Source organism: Crocodylus siamensis, chromosome 4 (assembly GCF_052110815.1).
Source record: "Crocodylus siamensis isolate JL-2025a chromosome 4, ASM5211081v1, whole genome shotgun sequence".
NCBI classification, from domain to species: Eukaryota; Metazoa; Chordata; order Crocodylia; family Crocodylidae; genus Crocodylus; species Crocodylus siamensis.
In genome coordinates, this window is record NC_143398.1 from 166,831,633 (window position 1) to 166,850,397 (window position 18,765).

At 39.8% G+C, this 18,765-nt stretch overlaps 1 protein-coding gene across 3 annotated transcripts in view; it reads left to right on the forward strand.

The window, feature by feature from the left end:
- The window catches only part of PARD3B (par-3 family cell polarity regulator beta), a 765,403-nt gene that overhangs the window by 454,488 nt on the left and 292,150 nt on the right, over window positions 1-18,765 (forward strand). For 2 of the 3 annotated variants that reach the window (XM_090044807.1, XM_090044806.1), the window contains exons 15-16: window positions 3,677-3,782; window positions 5,191-5,306. In XM_090044807.1, coding sequence (XP_089900933.1) covers window positions 3,677-3,782; window positions 5,191-5,306 — 222 coding nt within the window. The remainder of the gene's footprint in view (window positions 1-3,676; window positions 3,783-5,190; window positions 5,307-18,765) is intronic. The other variant, XM_090044808.1, reaches the window with a different exon arrangement.

Here is an 18,765-nt window from a genome sequence, read left to right on the forward strand (position 1 = left end):
TTTGATCACAGAAAAGTAATAGAGCAATTCTTTTGTTGCAGAGAACTCAGAAAAACTACAAATGGTCACACTGTCTTTGGCACTCTGGATTCCTATTTAAAATCTCTGGGTTTATCTTGTGAATGATGCAAAGGTATTAACACATCTGACAGTGCTAATATTGAGTAGCACCATGTGGCACCCTTAAAAGGATCTCACAACACCCTGGTTGAAAGTCAGTGCTCTATGCAGATCTTAAAAGAAAATTTGGCCTAAAACAGTGTGGTAAAAGAGTTGTATTTGTCATTTGAGTTTTACAACAGAAATAGTTAGTTTATGTATTAGGGTTGTTGTTGGTTTAGCCATGTTGGTCTAAGGACATAGGCAGATGAAGTTAGTTGGGTAAATGTGATATTTTTTATTAGACCAACTAAATAGTTGGAAAAAATGTTCTTTGTAAACTTTTGCATACAAACACCTTTTAGGCACAGGGAGGGTTTGTTGCTGCTTGGTGTGCTCTTCTGGGTGGAATGGAAACAGAGCAGCAACAAACTCTCCCTGTGCCTGAAGTAGGGTGTTTATACCCAAAAGCTTGCAAAGGTCAATTTTTCTAACTATTTTACATTGACCCGAAGAACTTTGTCTGCCTACACTTTATGTAAACACATGTCTCTAATAGTGTTGCCTCTCTTTGCACCTTCGGATCATTTGTTACAAATACTTGTTGTGATAGTTATAATCCTTCAGTGACATCTGCATTGGTGGGACCCTGGACCCCCACAGGGAGGCCCAGTTACAAACTTGAAATTTGTTTTCTGTGTCTGCCTAAACTGAAGAAAATCTAGAACTGGGGACGGGCTTTTGCTGTGTATCTGTACAGTGACTTGCCGATTGGGATCTCAGTCCTTTAGGTGTAGTAGAAGGAATAATAGTAGGAATAATAAAAATGACAACATCAGTAACAACAATAATGCATTATTATTATTATCTGTTATTACTGTGCTGTAACAAATACAAACATTTAATGCCAGGAGTTTAATTATGTTTAATAAAATGTCACATTTTTGGTTCCATTACTAGTCATTGCTCTATACTTAAGAATCTTCTAAAAGTTCAACAAATGCTAGCTTTTTTTTTTTTTTTTTTTTTTTAAAGGTTCTCTTTTATTATACTTGAGCAAGACAAAATATGATGTCTAGAGGAAAGCTGTTGTAGCCAAAGCATTATATTTTGGCTTGCCTGTGGGTATTTCAATAAAAGCGGCCTTTTTTTTTAAAAGGGGGCCTTTTTTAAAACCCAGTATCGAAATGACAATGTTCAGCCTATTTTTTGATGACTTATACTTGTAACCTACAGGTCCTCACTTTTTTTTCCTCTCAAGCTGTTGCACAGAAACTGCATTTTTAGAACAACCTCTTCGAGAAATAGTACTTCACTGCCAATAGCTTTAAATTTCTGGTGCTGAATGGTTACTGGAATCTGCTTCATCAGAAGTTCCTTTATTTTCAAAAAAGTGTCAGGGTTGTAGGGGGATTGATATCATCTCTCTGGTAAAGAGGTGGAGTTATGATAAAAGATCTCTTCAGTAGCTTAGCAAGCTGAATCTTCAGGGACTATACAAGTATCTACATTTACAAGCATAACATTATACATTCATGGAAAGATTAATTGACTGGAAACTTACTGATTCCTTATTTTTAAAATGTTGCATGCTGTCACAAGTTGGCATATCGTTTAAGAACAAAGAAGCATTTCTTGCTCTAAACGGATTAAAATTTGAAAGTCTAACTGTCCCAGTTACCAGGATAATTACACCTTTTGCCCCTGTTAGCCTCCTCCTTGGGCCTTCATCTGTGACCTCTCTGTTGGGGTGGAGTCAGGTAACTCTTCCTTCTCATACTTGGCCCCACTTCACTAAGTCCCATCTTAATTGTCTGCAATACTGAAGGTCCCTTCTGGTAAGCAGTCACTAGACAGCCTTTTTAAACCCAAAGTTTACTTATTTAGAACTAAAGCATTTAAGAGAATTAAGATTTTAAAGGAGTAAACCAGTGTGTAGACAAGTCTATTTGCTTTAGAGTTTACCATACTCTTGCTATTAGTATAGGGCAGTGGTCTCCAAACTTTTTTGATCATGCACCCCTATAGATATAAATAGAAGTTTTAATATTTTCTTCCCACACCCCAATGGATCGTCTTCCGCATCCCATTTTGGAGACCACTGGTTTAGGGGTTCCAACTCATGTAGACTCTCTCTGCATAGGCTCTTGCCTTTTCAACCTGTTTCCTTGAATAACTCTGGACAGTTTGACTTTATTTTTTCTCTTGAGAGGAGCTTTATAAATGTCTTAAGTGTCTTTGAGATCTGTGGGCCACAAGTGAGGAGGAGAAGGTAAAGACACTGATATGGAGATGAGAAGATGACTTGTGAGAAAAGTAATAAGGTGCTGGTGGTGTTGTAGATGAAACCAGAGGGTGCCTGTAGACATACAGGGATGCTGCTCCAACGCGCTGTTGGATCAGACTCTATTAATGAAGTCTACTGGAGTGTACAACTTGGTGTACTCCAGCAGCCTCTGCATCTTATGTGTTCAGCATCCCCACACTTCAAAATTGCGGCGGTGTCACTTTAACTAAAGCCTGTTCGATGAGCTTTACTTAAAGCACTCCTGCCACCATTTTGAACCTTGGGATGCTGAATATACAAGACCTGGGCACTTTTTGGAGCCTTCTTCCCCTCGGAGCCCATGTAAAGACACCAAGAGGGCCTTGCTAATGAAAAAAAGAGAGACAGTAGCATACAGGGGGAGAAGAGAATGAGATTGCATAATATGAGTTATGGCAAAAGTGTGAATGGTAGAAGGCAGGAGTAAAACTAAGATCTAGGGTTTCCAATAAATAAAGTTGCCAGCAAGTAGGAGAAAGCAGCATGTGTCAAAGAAGGGATGGTTAAGTTAAGGGTGGAAAGAAAAAAAGAAAAACAGTCATGACCTTGGAATAACTCTGGCTCCAGCTCCTTGATGAGGATGATTATATCGTTCTGTATGTTTTTCTTGAATGAAGAGAACATTGTTTTGATCTGTTTTCATGAAAGTGAAACTTTTGTTTTCAGAAAAATGTATTTTTAGTTGCCCTGCAGATTATGGCACTACCATGAAGTAGTATGACTACCTTTACCGTCATCTGGGGCCAAATTTATTTCTATATAGGATGATTTGCTTTACTGGCGTTACAGAAGAATTAGGTTTTTGCAGGAGGGACTAAGAATAGGGAAAGACAGGGAAAAAATAGTCATAGGAATGCAACGCTCATCAGATATATCTGGAAGGTGATAAATGTTTCACAGGACAAGAATTAAACTAGTTTAACCTATTGGTAGTTAAGTTAATTCTGTATGGAAGGGAGTGAAAATCCATTCAAATACATTAAAGCAGTTGGGGACTTTTACTCCACTATAAGCAAAGTTTCACTGTATTTATCTTTAATTATGCATGTGCAAATCTGCAAATCAGCTCTTCAAGAAATCCCAAGGGGTATATTTTCTGCTTGGTGTGATTTTAATTCTAGTTTAGTTAGTTTAGGGATTTGAATAATTTGTGACTCACTTCAGGATTGCTTCAGGCCTTCCGGTCCAGTTTATTGATCAGTGAACTGGCGGAATATACTTGCTACTACAGTTTGTTTAACCCGTTGTTAGTTTCAGATCTCCCTATGTCTGATCATGGCAATGCTGAGAACGAAGTTCCACCACCTCTGCCACCACACCCTACTGAGGAACTACTTACTGAAGATTATAACCATAGGTTTGGATATATAGCTATTTTATTATGTATGCCTAGACCTTAACCACTTATCATTTTGATGACAGCTCTAATTGATTAAAAATTGCTGTTGTTAGGTATGCAAATGGATATAGAATTTGTGCTGCAATAGTTATGGTCAAGTTAATATTTCTTTAATATTAACCGTTATTTTAAAGTTTAATATTTTGTCTACTTCAGTAGTTCTCAAAGTGTAGTGCACTTACTGCTGGTGAAGCCTGGGCTGCAATAATTTGCACATTGTTTGGCTTATAAAGTAGTACAGAATTTAAATAATAATCTAATAAAATTAGACTGGTTGAAAAGTTGCATACTAGTGAGTTTTACGTGTGATGCACTAGGTCTTAAATCCTAATAACTGCTTCTCTGATTCCAAGTGTCACAAACTGTTTATTGATTGTCAGCCTTAAATGGGAGAGTATTTTTCATGAGAATACTTGAAATTTGCTGTGTATCACTTTGAGGCAAAAAGGTGTAGCAAAGAAAACCTCTGTGTAATTTGAATACAAAACACATTTTTAAAGGTGATTTTTGTAAGTAGTTAATTCATGGAGCAAAGCCTTTGAGATATTTTGAGAACTGTCCTGGTCATTGCAAAATATGCTGATGGAACTTGAAAGCTATTATTTGCTGAATAAACGTGAGAAGCTTGGCATTAGTACTGCAAACTTCTGACTGAAATAAAGTAAACAATAAATATAGTTGGTTAAAAACTGTGCTATACCACTGACTTCATTGGGAAAGCATAAGGCATAAGTCAGCACAACATTTGTTTCAATGTGCAATATTCTCATTCTGAAAATAGAATATCAAAAGATCAAATAATATGGTATCACACGTTTTTTCTGCAATCTTATATTCATCATGCACATATAGAATCTTCTAATTTTTTCCTTCTGTTTTACTTAATTTAATCAAATTTTATTAGAGTTTGTTTTATCTCTTTAAAGTGATGTTCCCTTTTTTCAAACCTATCCAAGGAAGCCATGCAAACAAACTAGTATAAGTGAATGAAATGTCCTCTTATATAGTTCTACTTATGAACCTTGTCTGCAACAATAGTGGGCTGTAGTGAAAAAACACTGAAAAAACAGCCCTGTTGGTTCTTGGATAGTTCCTCCTTCTGTTAAATAAAATCAGATCTAAATAATTTATATAAATAGAAGTTATCATTGTTAACAATCGGGGTGGGGGGTAATATAGGTATAAAATGAATACATGTGAATTGAAGTGCTAAATCTCACAAAAGAATCTTGAGAATCAAAGATTAATTTAAGATGCATGACTGCAAACAACTGGAGGGGAAAATACATTTATATTGTGAAAGTTTTAATTACTACACTTGGTTTTGTATCAGTGCCTAAATATTTTGCATGGCTTCTTTCCACAGCTCTGTAGTGGATTCAGCAGCATATTTAACAGATCAGCACATCAACTTCAGATCTCTGACACCAGCCAAGCAGCCTGAATCAATTAATCTGAAAGCCTCAAAAAGCATGGATCTTGGTAAGAGGAGGTGGGGTGACTCATAGGTCATCTTTTTAGCCTTAGCACATTTTCAGTATCTCCTTATTTTCTGCTTTTGTTTCTTAAACACATATATCAGGGAGCAAGATATGCAGACATGCTGGAGTGGTGGGTACAATGTTCTGCCTCCTATAGCATCTAATTACAATTGCTCTTTTTATTGAAGTTGGATAAAGGATTTTTTTCCAAGGGCCACTTTACCATCCATTGTATTGAAATCTTAGCTGAGGAAATGTGAGAGCCTTTGTGAGAATGAATTAAACAAATTGCCAGTTATACCTTTAAAATGATCCACACATATCTAAATCTATAGTAAAACAATAAAAATGTTATTTTCTTATAGAATTCAGATGGTTGCAAAACTCCATCAAAGGATGACTTTCTTTAGACAGGTTACGTTTCATCAGTGGCAATAACAAAACTGAACAAAGTGTTTAAGTAGATATTTATAGATGCTTTGGATAGTAGTAAAATTATGGTCCAGTACCTATTAGAGCTGTACCTATTGGAGGAGAAAATTTTGCAGGGTGGGAGAAACTAAAACGTAACTGGTTTAACAATATTAATAAAACGCTTTTGGTTTTGTGGAACTGAGAGCTTTAAATACATCAGAAATGGAAAAGAATGCATTAATTGAAACAAGCAAACAATCAAAATTAAATTTAGTTATTGGCCGGCATCCTAGTTTTTTCTGTTCAAAAATCACAAATTCTCTGACTAAAAGCCCCCAAGATCTGCATTTTTCTGCAATTAAAATGAAACTTCTCTCTCTCTCTTCATATATATATATATATATATATATATATATATATATATATATATATATATATATATATCAGTTGAACACAATGTGTTAATATATTTGCAATTTGAAGCAGTTTGGATGCCTACCAGTACCTCAGTTACTTTAAATTAATTCTAAATACGTGTAAATTTTGGCGTTTGATTTTGGGTTTTTTATAATGGAAAATTAGAGCTCCCCCTGCCCCTTCACTCACTAGGGCGTGGGTCCAGCTTGCGGCTTCCTCTGCCCCTGCTTTGTGGTGCTGAGCAACCCCGATATGCCAGTGCCCTGCCCATGCCATTGCCTCTCACTCCCAAACCACAGCTCCCTGGCCCTGCTGGTGCCCCTCGCTCCGCACCCTGCCAGTGCCCCTCAGTTCCCAGCTACAGCCCCCCACCCCCCTCCAGTCCTGCCCCCAGGTACCAGGGCTATGGGGCCAAGGACCTGGGTCTCCAGCCCCCTACCCCAGCCCAGTAGAGCCCTGGTTGCCACCCACAGGAGGTGGCAGCTGCTGTGGCCGGAGCAGAGCCCAAAGCAGGGCAGGGAGGCTTGGTGCCGCCATTGGGAGCCCTGTACTGCCATGGTGAACCACCCTCTGCCCACCTGGCAGCAGCAGGAGGTAGAACTCTGTGCTGCTGCCCCAACTGCTGCCAGGTGGGCAGGGGTTACCTCTCCATGGTGGTGTGGGGCTTCCAGTGGTGATACTGAGTCTCCCCACTCTGCTGTGCTCTTCCAAGCCCTGAGCCTGAAGCCACCAACTCACAGCCACCCTGTGCACAAATCTGGTGGGTATGTGCTCCCCATGTCCTCCCCAGAGCCCACACAGTGACAGGGAGCCAGCCCTCCCACAACCCCCCCAACAAGGTGCCCATGGCTCCATGCTGTTCCGTGCCCAGGCCCTGTGGCCGTTCATTCCTACCCCAGACTCAGGCCCCAAGCCCCACACACCACCCCGGCTGGACGGGAGCCCCAGCCCTGCCCAACTCCCTGCCTCTCTCACTATGGGGGCCTCAATCTCTTTCCCCCTCCCCCCAACCCCTGGTTTACCTGCGTGGGGTTGTGGGAGCTACATTCATGCTGCCTGGCTAGCACAAGCGTGTTTGCGCATACACATGCACGTGGTACCCCCTACCTGATTGCCCTCCTCCCACTCCCCCCAGCCCCTTGCAGGCTGGAACTCTGCCAGCTTTCAAGGGGAAACCTGCCAGTTCCTGCATTTTTCTCCTTTAAAAGAGCAAATCCGCATTTTACTGTGTTTTTCCATGATCAACGGAAAACCCAGATCCCTGGTTATCAGTCTGATTAAAAAAATAATCCTTTAGCTTCCTCATATGTGGCAGCTTGAAATGCATACAAAAGTATTTTATACATTTAAAGGTAAACTGTGTGTGTCTGTGTGTCTCTGTGTGTAATAATTGCTTCCAAATGAGTTAAAGGAGAAATAATGTAGCTGCACAAATCATGGGTTATGTACTCTCTCTTCATTTAAGTTCATGCTTTATTATTACCCAAACTCAATAAGAAGTTTGTGCCCAAGTGTAATCTGCTTTCTTGTTCAGTACTGCTAATTATTTATTGGAAAAAAGGCTATTGAATAGAAAATTGACTGCAGCATTACAAAAAGCTGTATAGCTTTTGAGAGCAAATGGACTAAAAAACAACATATATAGAGATTGCTAAACAGAAAATGTGGGGAAATAAACTGGGAGCCCTGGAGTCATTCCCTAGCAAAATTTAAAGTACTGTATGCAATTTTGCTACAGGTTTTAAGGTTTTAGACACTTTTGGGTAGGGAATGGAGAAGAAAAGAAAGAGAAGGGCACTAATGGAAGATTACATGTTTATTTATTTGATTTCAAGAGTTAGTTGCTAGGGAAACAATAAAATACCGACTAATGAGCTTTTTACCAGAACTTTGTTTTATCTTTTTCAGTGCAGCAAGTTATGCTCATGATGCTCACTTGCCCAAGGTCCCTTGCCCACAATAATAGGTGCCACATACACACAGTGAATGACTTGACCTCGTGTCATGTAGGAAGTCTGTAGCAGAACAGGGAGTTGAACCCACATCTTCCAACTTTGAAGCTAGGTCCCAAATATTGGGCTGTCTTTCCCCTTTGTATATTACACTTAGATTAATATAAAAATCCATAAATAATCTAAAAATGTACTCTCCAAAGCAGCAGTTGTACAAAAGAAAAGAAGTAATAATTATAATAGTCCCAATAAGCCAACATCTGCTTTAAATCTCACTCCATTATCAAAAGCCATGGGAAATAAACCTATTAGAGTGACTAAAAAATAACAAAACTAGGTGCTAGGAAAAGAGTTCAAAGAGTTACGATGAACAGTTTAATTTGGTTAACCATCACTCAGCAGTTTGTGCGTTTGTAGTTGCTACAGGGAAAGAGGCAAAGAAACTTTTCTTTCTTCCGGCATAGCAGCAACATAAATCTTGACACTAATTATATTCATTTAAGGGGTTTCCATCACTGGCATTCTAGCCATCTTGTTTCCAGTGTTTTGTGAAGTATAAAAAGCCATAAAACTGGGGCCAAGAAAAAGGCATTTAGAAACCACAGTATCAAAAAACCAGGGACATGGGATTTTTATCAAATTCTACAAGTTAGTATGGTCTGTTTGCAAAATAATATTCTCCCCTAAAGCCGCTTGGTGGCTGATATGCTGCATCAGTCTAGAAGGGCAGACCAGCAGGTCCATCACCGTGACAGAAGAAGAGTTTCATCCTTAATTGAATCATAAGCCGCCCAAGGCAACATTTTAAACAAGTTAGCAGTGAAGTGGATACTCAGCTTTTATGTTCTAAGAGATCACCTTGTCTCTCTTGTCCAGGGGGAACATTTAGAAACCTATCGCTGTCCAAAGACCTTCTAAACTGACACCTTTTCTAGAGAGGTTTATATTACAGAACCACAAGGTTTCCCATCTCATTTTGCCAATTTTTTCATAGCAGAGTTACTGAGAACTCTTTGAAGTTTTAAACATAATTACTGTTTAGCTGCAGAAGCAAGGTCATATGCTTGCTTTTGAAATTTGATTAAGTTTATTCTTCTGGCCTCCTTTGAGAATTTACACCTCACTAAGCATCAAGGCTGGGATCTTAGGCACACATTTTCTGCTCCTTTCAAATGTTTACTTAGAAAGTGCTAATAACTTTTAAATGAGGCTGTATCATCTTCTTGTTATGTACATGAGGTCGGTCCATGCTGTTTCTTGTAGCAAAAGCCAGCTACTGCTTAGAAATTACAAAGAAATCTTGTAATTAGGCCACTGGCATTAGTTATCTAAAAAAACCCACACTAAAACACTACAGAGACCTACTTAAAAGTGAAAATAGGAATATTTCAGGTTACTCTGTAGTCATTCTAATATCATGGGTACCCACATACTATATACAAAATTCTTCTTACATGCAGAAATCTTCTTGAAAAACTGAAAAAACCCCACAAATAATCTCTTTTTGAAAATTATACATCACTTGCAAATGGAAGTCATCTTCCATGTATCACCAATAGTCTACTTCTGTTCTTTGTTGTTTGTAGCTTACTTGTCCCAGTACCTTTATGGCTACATTGCCTCCCGTTTTGAGTGGTCCCCTAATTGGTATGTAGCGAGCAATTCTATTCATGATGCAAAAAGGAGAAGCAGCCAATTCACTTCCTTTTAGCTATGGAGTTAACAAAATTATTAAAAGTGTTGAAGTAATGTAGTTGTAATGGTCAAGGATATATGCAAGTGGCATGGATTTTTGTGGGTAATATCTTCTATTGGACAAGCTTCATGGCTGAGACAGATTTAGACAAGCTTTTGAATACAGTGCAGTCTTCTTCACATCTGAGAAAAGCAGGCACAGAAAGCACTTAACAGTCTGGAGGGCTGTGAAATAAGGGAACAGAGAAATTCCCAGGGATAGTTAATAGACAAGAAAAGATAGCTTGATTAGTGAAGAGGGTCATTATCATCCATGGTATGAAATAGAATTAGTATGAATCAGGTAGATTATAGTGAGCCATGAAGTCAATCAATATCTGTGTTCAGTCCTTGGTTCTTGCTGTCTAGCCAGCTTATGAACTGTTGTTCCCAGGCTTGCCTTTTGGAAGTGTTTTGTAAAATTCCCTTGACCACAAAGAGAGTGAGGTCAGAAAGTGAGTGGTTGTTCTGTAAAAAATGTCCTACATGTGTTTGTGTGCCTGTCCTTAATGTTTTTCCTGTGATCATTCATTCTAGTGCATAATTTTAGTCCAGTTTCTGCATAGTTTCCACGAGGGCATTTTGTGCACTAGAAGTATACCACATTTGGGGATAGAAACATATAGGATCCATGGATTCTCATAGGCTCATAGTCAAGGGTGTTAATTCTTGTAGCACTGGAGAGGTGTTGACAAATTTTGTATTTATTTGTCAAGCAAGGCTGCATCCTATTTGATCAGTGGGAATTTTGCTTCTGATGATGAGCTGGACAAGATTAGGGATTGTCTGAAAGCCAGGAGCTTTCTAGGAATTTTTTTCTTAGGGTCTGACCATTTTCCAGTATAGGCTGTAATTGTTTGATAATTTTTCTTATCAGTTAGTATGGCATGGTAGGTGACCAGCAGAGGTGTCTTTCTGTATTATAGCGGGCTACTGCAAGGTATTTTGGTGACTCTTTCAAAGATATGGTCTGTTTCTCTTTCTAATTTCTAATTAGACCATTTCTTCCGTAGAGATAATTGTTAAAACGAACTCTATAAGGAGAGATTTTATACATATATGTAAGTGTGCATGAGTGTGTGTGCAGATCTGCTAAGAATATGCTATTGTTACATAGTTTTGGAGTGATGTTATAGCTGTGATTATCCAGGAAATATGAGAGAGGCAAGGATTTTTGTGGATGATATCTTTTATTGGACCTACTGCATGGCTGGAAGAAATTTAGACAATGGAGATGTAAATCTGTTGTTACAAAGACCCTTTTTTAGCGTAGAATCACTTACAATTATTGTTTTTTCTCTTCTCCATTATTCAGGTTTGAAAATTTTGAGGGTGCCTAATCTGTTTTCTAGCTTTACCTGTTTATAACAATTAAATAATTTCTTAATGATTTAATATCATGAAATAATGGGAAGCAATTGAATAGATATAGAGATCTAATAAAATATAGCATTGCTTTGTCATATTCATTCTGCTGAATATTTGGATTTACTTAAATATTTGAGAATGGATATAAGAAGGTAAAACTAGATTACTCACTAATAACTAGGCAACTCATGCTGTGTTGCCTCTGGTTTCCCTCTCCATCACTGAGTGGAAAAGCGGGCAGGATAAGAGCTTGGGCCATTACATGTATTTCTATGGATGCAGTGTCTGCCATGTAACTCAGACGCACATTAAGTCATATAACCCAGTGCACAGCTGAATATTACTTACATGAAGCATAATATAGTATATGATCCCAAAAATGAAACTATATGGAGATAAAATATATTGAGAACACTATTATTTGTAAATAAGTGTGGATCCAGAGGGAGTGCAATAGTGCAGCTGCATTCCCTTTTCAGATTGGACAATGTTGCTAGAGCTTCTGAAGACTTTTAAAAAGTTCCCAAAGCAAGTGATAATCCCCCCTTCCCCTCCATGCTCAAAGGCACATCCCATCCCTTCCCTTCCCCTTCCCCTTCCCCATCCTGCCATGGCTACTTTAAATTTCAGAGCTGCTTCAGCTGGACAGCATGGGAGTTAGGCTCAGCAAGGGTAGTCACAGCAGCAACTTGCATTCACTATTTTGGGGTACCCCACCCCATTGCTGTTGCTGCTGTGGCTGTCCCAGCTGAGCCCAGCCCTTGTACAACCCAGGTGGAGTGGGTAGGAGTAGCTCTGAAGTTTCTCCTGTCCCCAAGACAGCAGGGAAAGCAACAACAGCAGAAGGAGGAGGGAACATAATGAGAGGGGAGGGGCCATGCCTCTGAGTGCAGAAGAAAAGTCAGGGATACTTATCAACTTTGAGAATGTCAGAAAGTTCCCAGATGCTCCCACCTTGTGGTCTGCCCATACTGGCGGGTGGGTTTTCAAGGAGGCTGGTAGCAGGGGTGAGTCTATATATTCGCTTCATATAGATATCAGGATGCTGCTAGAATATCCTGCAGCATGCCTGGGTGATTGCTTGCTCCTCGGCTATTTTAGGAGGAGGGAAAGGGCTTTCTCAAAATGTTGCTGCAGTCATAGTAGCACAGTGCAGAGGGGTACCATTTTGGCAGCAGATCCCAATGACATTCTACCTGCTTTGCTGGGGAAGCCAGGACAACTTCTAGAGCCTATAGATAGCTCACATGACAGCAGCGTTATCATTTAAATAGGTGTCTATATATTAATTTCTTCCTTTTACCATTCTGACTTGGTCCATCTGCTTGTATAAAAGGAGTGTGGCAGCATGGCTATTCTCCATGACATTCATGCCATTTATTATCTCCTCCCCTTGTGTTCCAGGTGCACAACTATTTGGTGTGACTAATGCCCCTTACCCAGATTTGCAAACAAAAGGTGGGCTCCTTCTGCTTTGCTTCCAGACACCCAGGCATGGCCAGCCAAAATCTGCCCTGGAACAGATGGTTGCATTGATTAGATTTGGATTACTTGCCATGTTTATACCGGTTCATCATGTGTTTTACAAACTTCAGCACAGCATAATCAGAAATGCAGAAACTCAAATGTGCTGTTGTGTCTTTCCACTTCACAAATAAGCGCAACACTTATCTTGAAATGTAATGGTAGATGAAAAACAGGAAGAGGAAATCAATAAGTTCTATACAAGTCATTGGAAGGATGTTTTTTCCTTTCCTTTAACCATGTCCCTATACATGCACATTTTCCCCAATATTAGCACAGTTGTATACAAAATAACTGCCATAATAACTCACCAAAATACATTTACACTTTTTTTCACCCCCCTCAACTGTATTAAAAACGTAATTTTCATTCAGGATAAATGGCAGCATGGATTTTTTTGTTGTATTGGAAGGTGAAAAATCAATGTGATTTTTTTTTTAAATGTGTTGTATTATTTATCTTCGACCCCTTATTTTCTATAAATCTGTATGCACAGAAATAACTTAGGTTTTGCATAAATGTACTGTAAAAACTACAGCCGTGGGAATTGTATTCAAAACATGAAAGTGCTGCTTGTTTTAACCTGCAGCAACATGAAATTGAATCATATTAGTGTATAGCAATTTTGTTGTATATCAATTCAGGCAAAGTACAGTTTAGATTTGATATTTAAGGATGTTGGTTTTCATGTGCAATTCAACAACCGTGACCAGTATCCTAAGGTGCTGCTCAAAACCCCTCCCCAGCCCTACAGAAAACAACAGTCCACATACCTCAGATAGTTTGCCAAGCTTGGGAGAACAGAGAGGTCTGTTACCTGATTGTAAATATGGTTGGAAAATTAGCTGTTAAAATATCATTAGGCATACTCAGAGTTCCTTAACCATGGGGCACTGATTAGTAAAAACCTACCAATTTCATTTGTGTATTTAGGGATCATTATTAAATGAATATGCTAATATATAAGGTATGAAATGCTCCAAAAGAATGCAAATGGCTTTGCCATATTTGTTTCTTTGACACGGAGGAATTTTGTCAGTTACAGATCATAGCCTTTAAAAGCCTAGCAAAACTATGGGAAGGTAATATGATAGAGAAGGATATGAGAAGTGAAATGATCATGCTCTTTATCTCCTACTTATTGCTGTGCCTGATTCTGTGACACAGACCTGAGGAAGAATTTCTTGCATTCAAAAGCTTGTTTAACTTTATCCAAACTCATAGTTGGTCCAGTAAAAGATATCACCCTAAGAAATCCTTGCTACGTGCATCAAGAGGAGGGGCATAACAGTACTTTGCTGTATCATCTGTTGGATGGAAATAATTATTTTCAAATAAAAATAGCCTTTCCTCTCTGCTAAAACAGTTTTACGCAAAATTATGATATACATGCAGTTGGCTTGGGGATGAAGTGTCAACAGTACCTTAAATTTCATCCCTATACATGCACATTTTCCCTGATATTAGCACAGTTGTATACAAAATAACTGCCATAATAACTCACCAAAGCATCCACGCCAGAAGATAGGTGGGTGATCCAGGCTGACCTGGACAAGCTCAGCAAATGGGCAGACGAGAACCTCATGGTGTTTAACACCGAAAAATGCAAGGTTCTCCACCTTGGGAGGAAAAACCTGCAGCACCCTTATAGGCTCGGCAGTGCTACGTTGGTTAGCACTACAGAAGAAAAAGACTTGGGGGTCATCATTGACCACAAGATGAACATGAGCCTGCAATGCGATGCTGCGGCTAGTAAAGCAACCAAAATGCTGGCGTGCATCCATAGATGCTTCTCGAGCAAATCCCGGGACGTCATTCTCCCCTTGTACTCGGCCTTGGTGAGGCCGCAGCTGGAGTACTGCGTCCAGTTTTGGGCTCCACAATTCAAAAAGGATGTGGAGAAGCTTGAGAGAGTCCAGCGGAGAGACACGTGCATGATCAGAGGTCAGGAAAACAGATCTTACGATGACAGGCTGAGAGCCATGGGACTCTTTAGCCTGGAAAAGCGCAGGCTCAGGGGTGATCTGATGGCCACCTATAAGTTTATCAGGGGTGACCACCAGGATCTGGGGGAACGTTTGTTCACCAGAGCGCCCCAAGGGATGACGAGGTCGAACGGTCACAAACTCCTGCAAGACCACTTCAGGCTGGACATAAGGAAGAATTTCTTTACTGTCCGAGCCCCCAAGGTCTGGAACAGTCTGCCAGCGGAGGTGGTTCAAGCACCTACATTGAACACCTTCAAGAGTAAATTGGATGCTTATCTTGGTGGGATCCTATGACCCCAGCTGACTTCCTGCCCTTTGGGCAGGGGGCTGGACTCGATGATCTCGCGAGGTCCCTTCCAGCCCTGATGTCTATGAAATATCTATGAGACTTGATTAATTGATTCTGCTGGGGTGTGGCAATGGCCATACTCCAGGAGCCTCCTGCATCTCATGTATCTGTGTGCCCGTGCTTAAAAATGGTGACAGGGGAGATTGAACTTAAGCTTATAAAACAAGCTTTAGTTCAAGTGCCCCTGCCACCATTTTTAAGCATAGGGATGCTGATACAGATGTGGCTGTGCTTTTATAAGAATGGCTCTTAAAGTGCCACCTCCTCCCCACCCCCCAGAGCTCATGTAAAAGTGCCTATGAATAACTTTTTTCTAGTTAAATCTGAAGTTTCTGAGAGTAGACTGTAGGGTAAATTATTTGAAATGAATGATTCAGTGTTGCCAAAACCCAGGAAAACATTAAATCTATATAAGGGATCATCTAACACACAGAAAAAGAAATCAAGCCTTATAAAAAGAATGGAGATACTCAAATTAGGCTATTGAACTGTTTGAAAAAATGTTTGTGTACTGATATTGTGAAGAAGCAACTGCTGTTAATGAAGTTTAGATTTCTCATCAGTTTTAAGATCATTCCATTTTAAGCTGCTTTGCCTACCAAAATGCATCCAACCTATGAATGACAGATTTGATTATGAACTTTCGGATTAAAGATGGGAGTTTAGAAGAAGTGATAATAACATTTTGTAGATGCATTAGGGGAGTTAGATTAGTATTAATGTTGTATTGTGTTTTACTAGAACAGAGGGTAGAGAGAATTTGAAAAACCAACAGAAGTGTAAAATAAGTGGTGATGGCCTCAATTAACTGTGTGACCTTTGACAAAAGGAGGGATCATGTGCCCCTGAAAGAGGAGGAGAAATCTGGTGAAGATGGTAAAATGGTAAAATAAGCTGTATTTTGTGAAGTGAAGGGTTTTCATTTAGAAACAGAAGTGTCATCTTTGCAAATTGGACATTACTGATTATATTGTTAGTTCTTAAATAATAAGGCATAGCTATAGCTGGTGAAAATGGAAGCATGTATGGAATGTATTTCATTGAAAATGTCAAGAAAGCTCTTCAAACTTGACTGAATTCAGTTGTCAAATATTATGGGTTTTGAGGTATTCTTTTGTTTTGTTTAAAAGAAAAACGTAAAAAAGACTGATTTAGAGTAGAAAAGTACAGGTTGGAGGAAAAGAATCAGAGAGCCCTTTCAGACCAGAAATGTACTGAGTTGAGTATTGAATTATTGAAGCACCTAAAGGTGCCACTTTGGAACAAGTTGACTTTTTCTGCTACATAGGCTTCTTACAGACATTTAAAAAATGCCCCTTACCGAAAGAAGCGGTGCATTCAACCCGGCTCTGCAGTATCTGTATAGCTTGGGCACTGAAGCAAGGCTTTATGGTGCTTTTCTCTAATAGCCAATTCAATCAGCTATTAGATAAATGCACCAAAAAAGCCCCAGTAAAGCTCCCAGTCTATATAGACATTGGGTGAGCTGGGTCCAGCTACCATGCTGCCTCTTCTGGGCATGTGCTGGGCTTGGCACAGAAGCATGCCAAGTTTAAAGTAAAGCACCAGCATTTTTTTTAAATGTCTGTAAGAGCCATAAAGCCCATAAGCTATCCTGGGTCTTTGTTTAATCATGTCATTTAGTGCTGATGATGAGAGGTGCAGAGCACCTGTAACTCCCAGTACAGTGAACAGGAGTTAACTTGGGTTCAGCATCTCTCAAGATTATTTTTCACTATTACCAGAAGGAGAGAGGATAGTTTATGGTTCTAAGGATATATACAGACATCTTCTTTGGAGCAGGATCGGCTGTGCCAGGATGTGCCTCAGCACAGCTGATTTGTTTCAGTGACATCTACAGATGTTGCTGGGTTGGTTATCCTGCAAAGTTGGGCCCCTGCCACTCCCAGGGGTTCAGAGTCATGATTCTGCAGGATAGTGGCCCTGGCTGATGTGTGCTGACTCAGTGCATACCTCTGCAAGCAGGGGAGCCCTGGGTTCCCCAACCCATAGATGTGCACCCCAGGAATTGCACTCCCAAGTCAGGGTGCAGCAGTGTGATGCACACACCCCAGAAATCCCTTCACAGAGGAATTCCCAGGACTTATACCTTCAGGCACAGAGAGGGGATCCTCACATTTGCAGACATGTACCCCAGATTGGTACTTCAAGATTGGGCCCTTGAAGCCCCAGAAGGCTGCCTTTATTCTCCTACCATAAGCAAACTGACATAGACCACAAAAAATGCAGCACAAACTATTATTAGGTCTGATTGTGCTCTCAAATTTGGGCAGCTATGGTGTGACAAAGGGCTATGGCATTTGTTTGCTTGGATTTTGTGCAGCCAAAAAACATAGGCAATGTGTGTTTGCAGCCTAACTTCGTAGACCTGGCAATTGTTTGCCTTAAGGGCTTTAATATAAACAGGAAAGAAGTGGTGTGAAGCATGACAGGTTAAGGAAATGTTCTTAAAGTTTTGAACTTATATCTTACAACATAATTGTTAATGACACCTTCCGTACTAGGGAGGATGAAAGCCCATGGCATTTATACAGTCTAGCAAGAGCTGGCAGAGAAAAAGTATTATAACCAGTGAAATATTCAAAGGGATGATTATGAGCCAGAATCTAATACAAGCCCTGTGACTAATTTCGCCCATATCTAGATGAGGAAACACTTCACCAGAAAATAAAACCTGCAAGAGAGTTATGTCATTGGCATTCTCACTGACTAAAATTAATTGATGGTGCTATGCCTTTATTATGCTGAAAGGGCTGTGTAAGGATAACATCCATCTGGAAAGCCAGTGACCGATTTGTTGCCTTGTTTTACTGTTATATGTTTATATCAGAGAAAGTAATGTATTTAGATTCTAAAAAGCATGTTATCAGTGTTTGTATATGTTGTTTGTGAACAAGGCTCTTATTAATAAATATGCCTGTTGTTTGACGTTTTATGACAGACGTTCTATAAGTAGAGATCTACCGAAATGGCAATTGCTCAGTTTTTGCAAAAATTGCAAATCCGAGCAGACCCCATGAAAAATGGTTGGTTCTACGATTTTGGGCTCACTGCAAAAAAAATGAGCCATGCAAGGACTCTGTGGACCGGATGTGGTGTCCTGGCTGTCTGTAACAGCTGACTCAGGGCCTGGGTGGAGCTGCTTGTGTAGTATCCCTGCTTGTATCACAGAACCATGGCTTAATTACCCTGATTAAGCCAGAAGAAGCTATTAATCCGTGCTTAATAATGTGGGGAGGGGCAGGACTGCCCAGGCCCATCGGGCAGTCAGAGGTATTGAGGTGGGGGCCCATTGCACTCAGCCTGTAAAATTAGCAGCCGGATATGAGATCCACCCACAAAATCAGCCAGCCACCTCTTTGAGTTGGGTAGACCCCTATCTGTAAGCAGAGAATGCTGTTTGTGGGATATGTTTTTATGTCCTTATCAAAGCATGTTCAAGGTCTTGCTAACTCCCTAGGTCTGCACATTTTTATGGAGTGGTTGTATTCTTTAATAGTCATTTGCATTTCAGTGAGTAGTTCAGATGATGGGCAACAAACAAATGCCTGGCTTCCTAAGTAAAAACACAGTTCTGGAGATATGCATGTAATTTGCAACAGTATAGTAACTATTATGTAAACAGTTATTACATTATAAGGTTTTATCCTCCATAGTTTGAAACGTTTTCTTTCTGTCTTTCTTTCTCAGTGA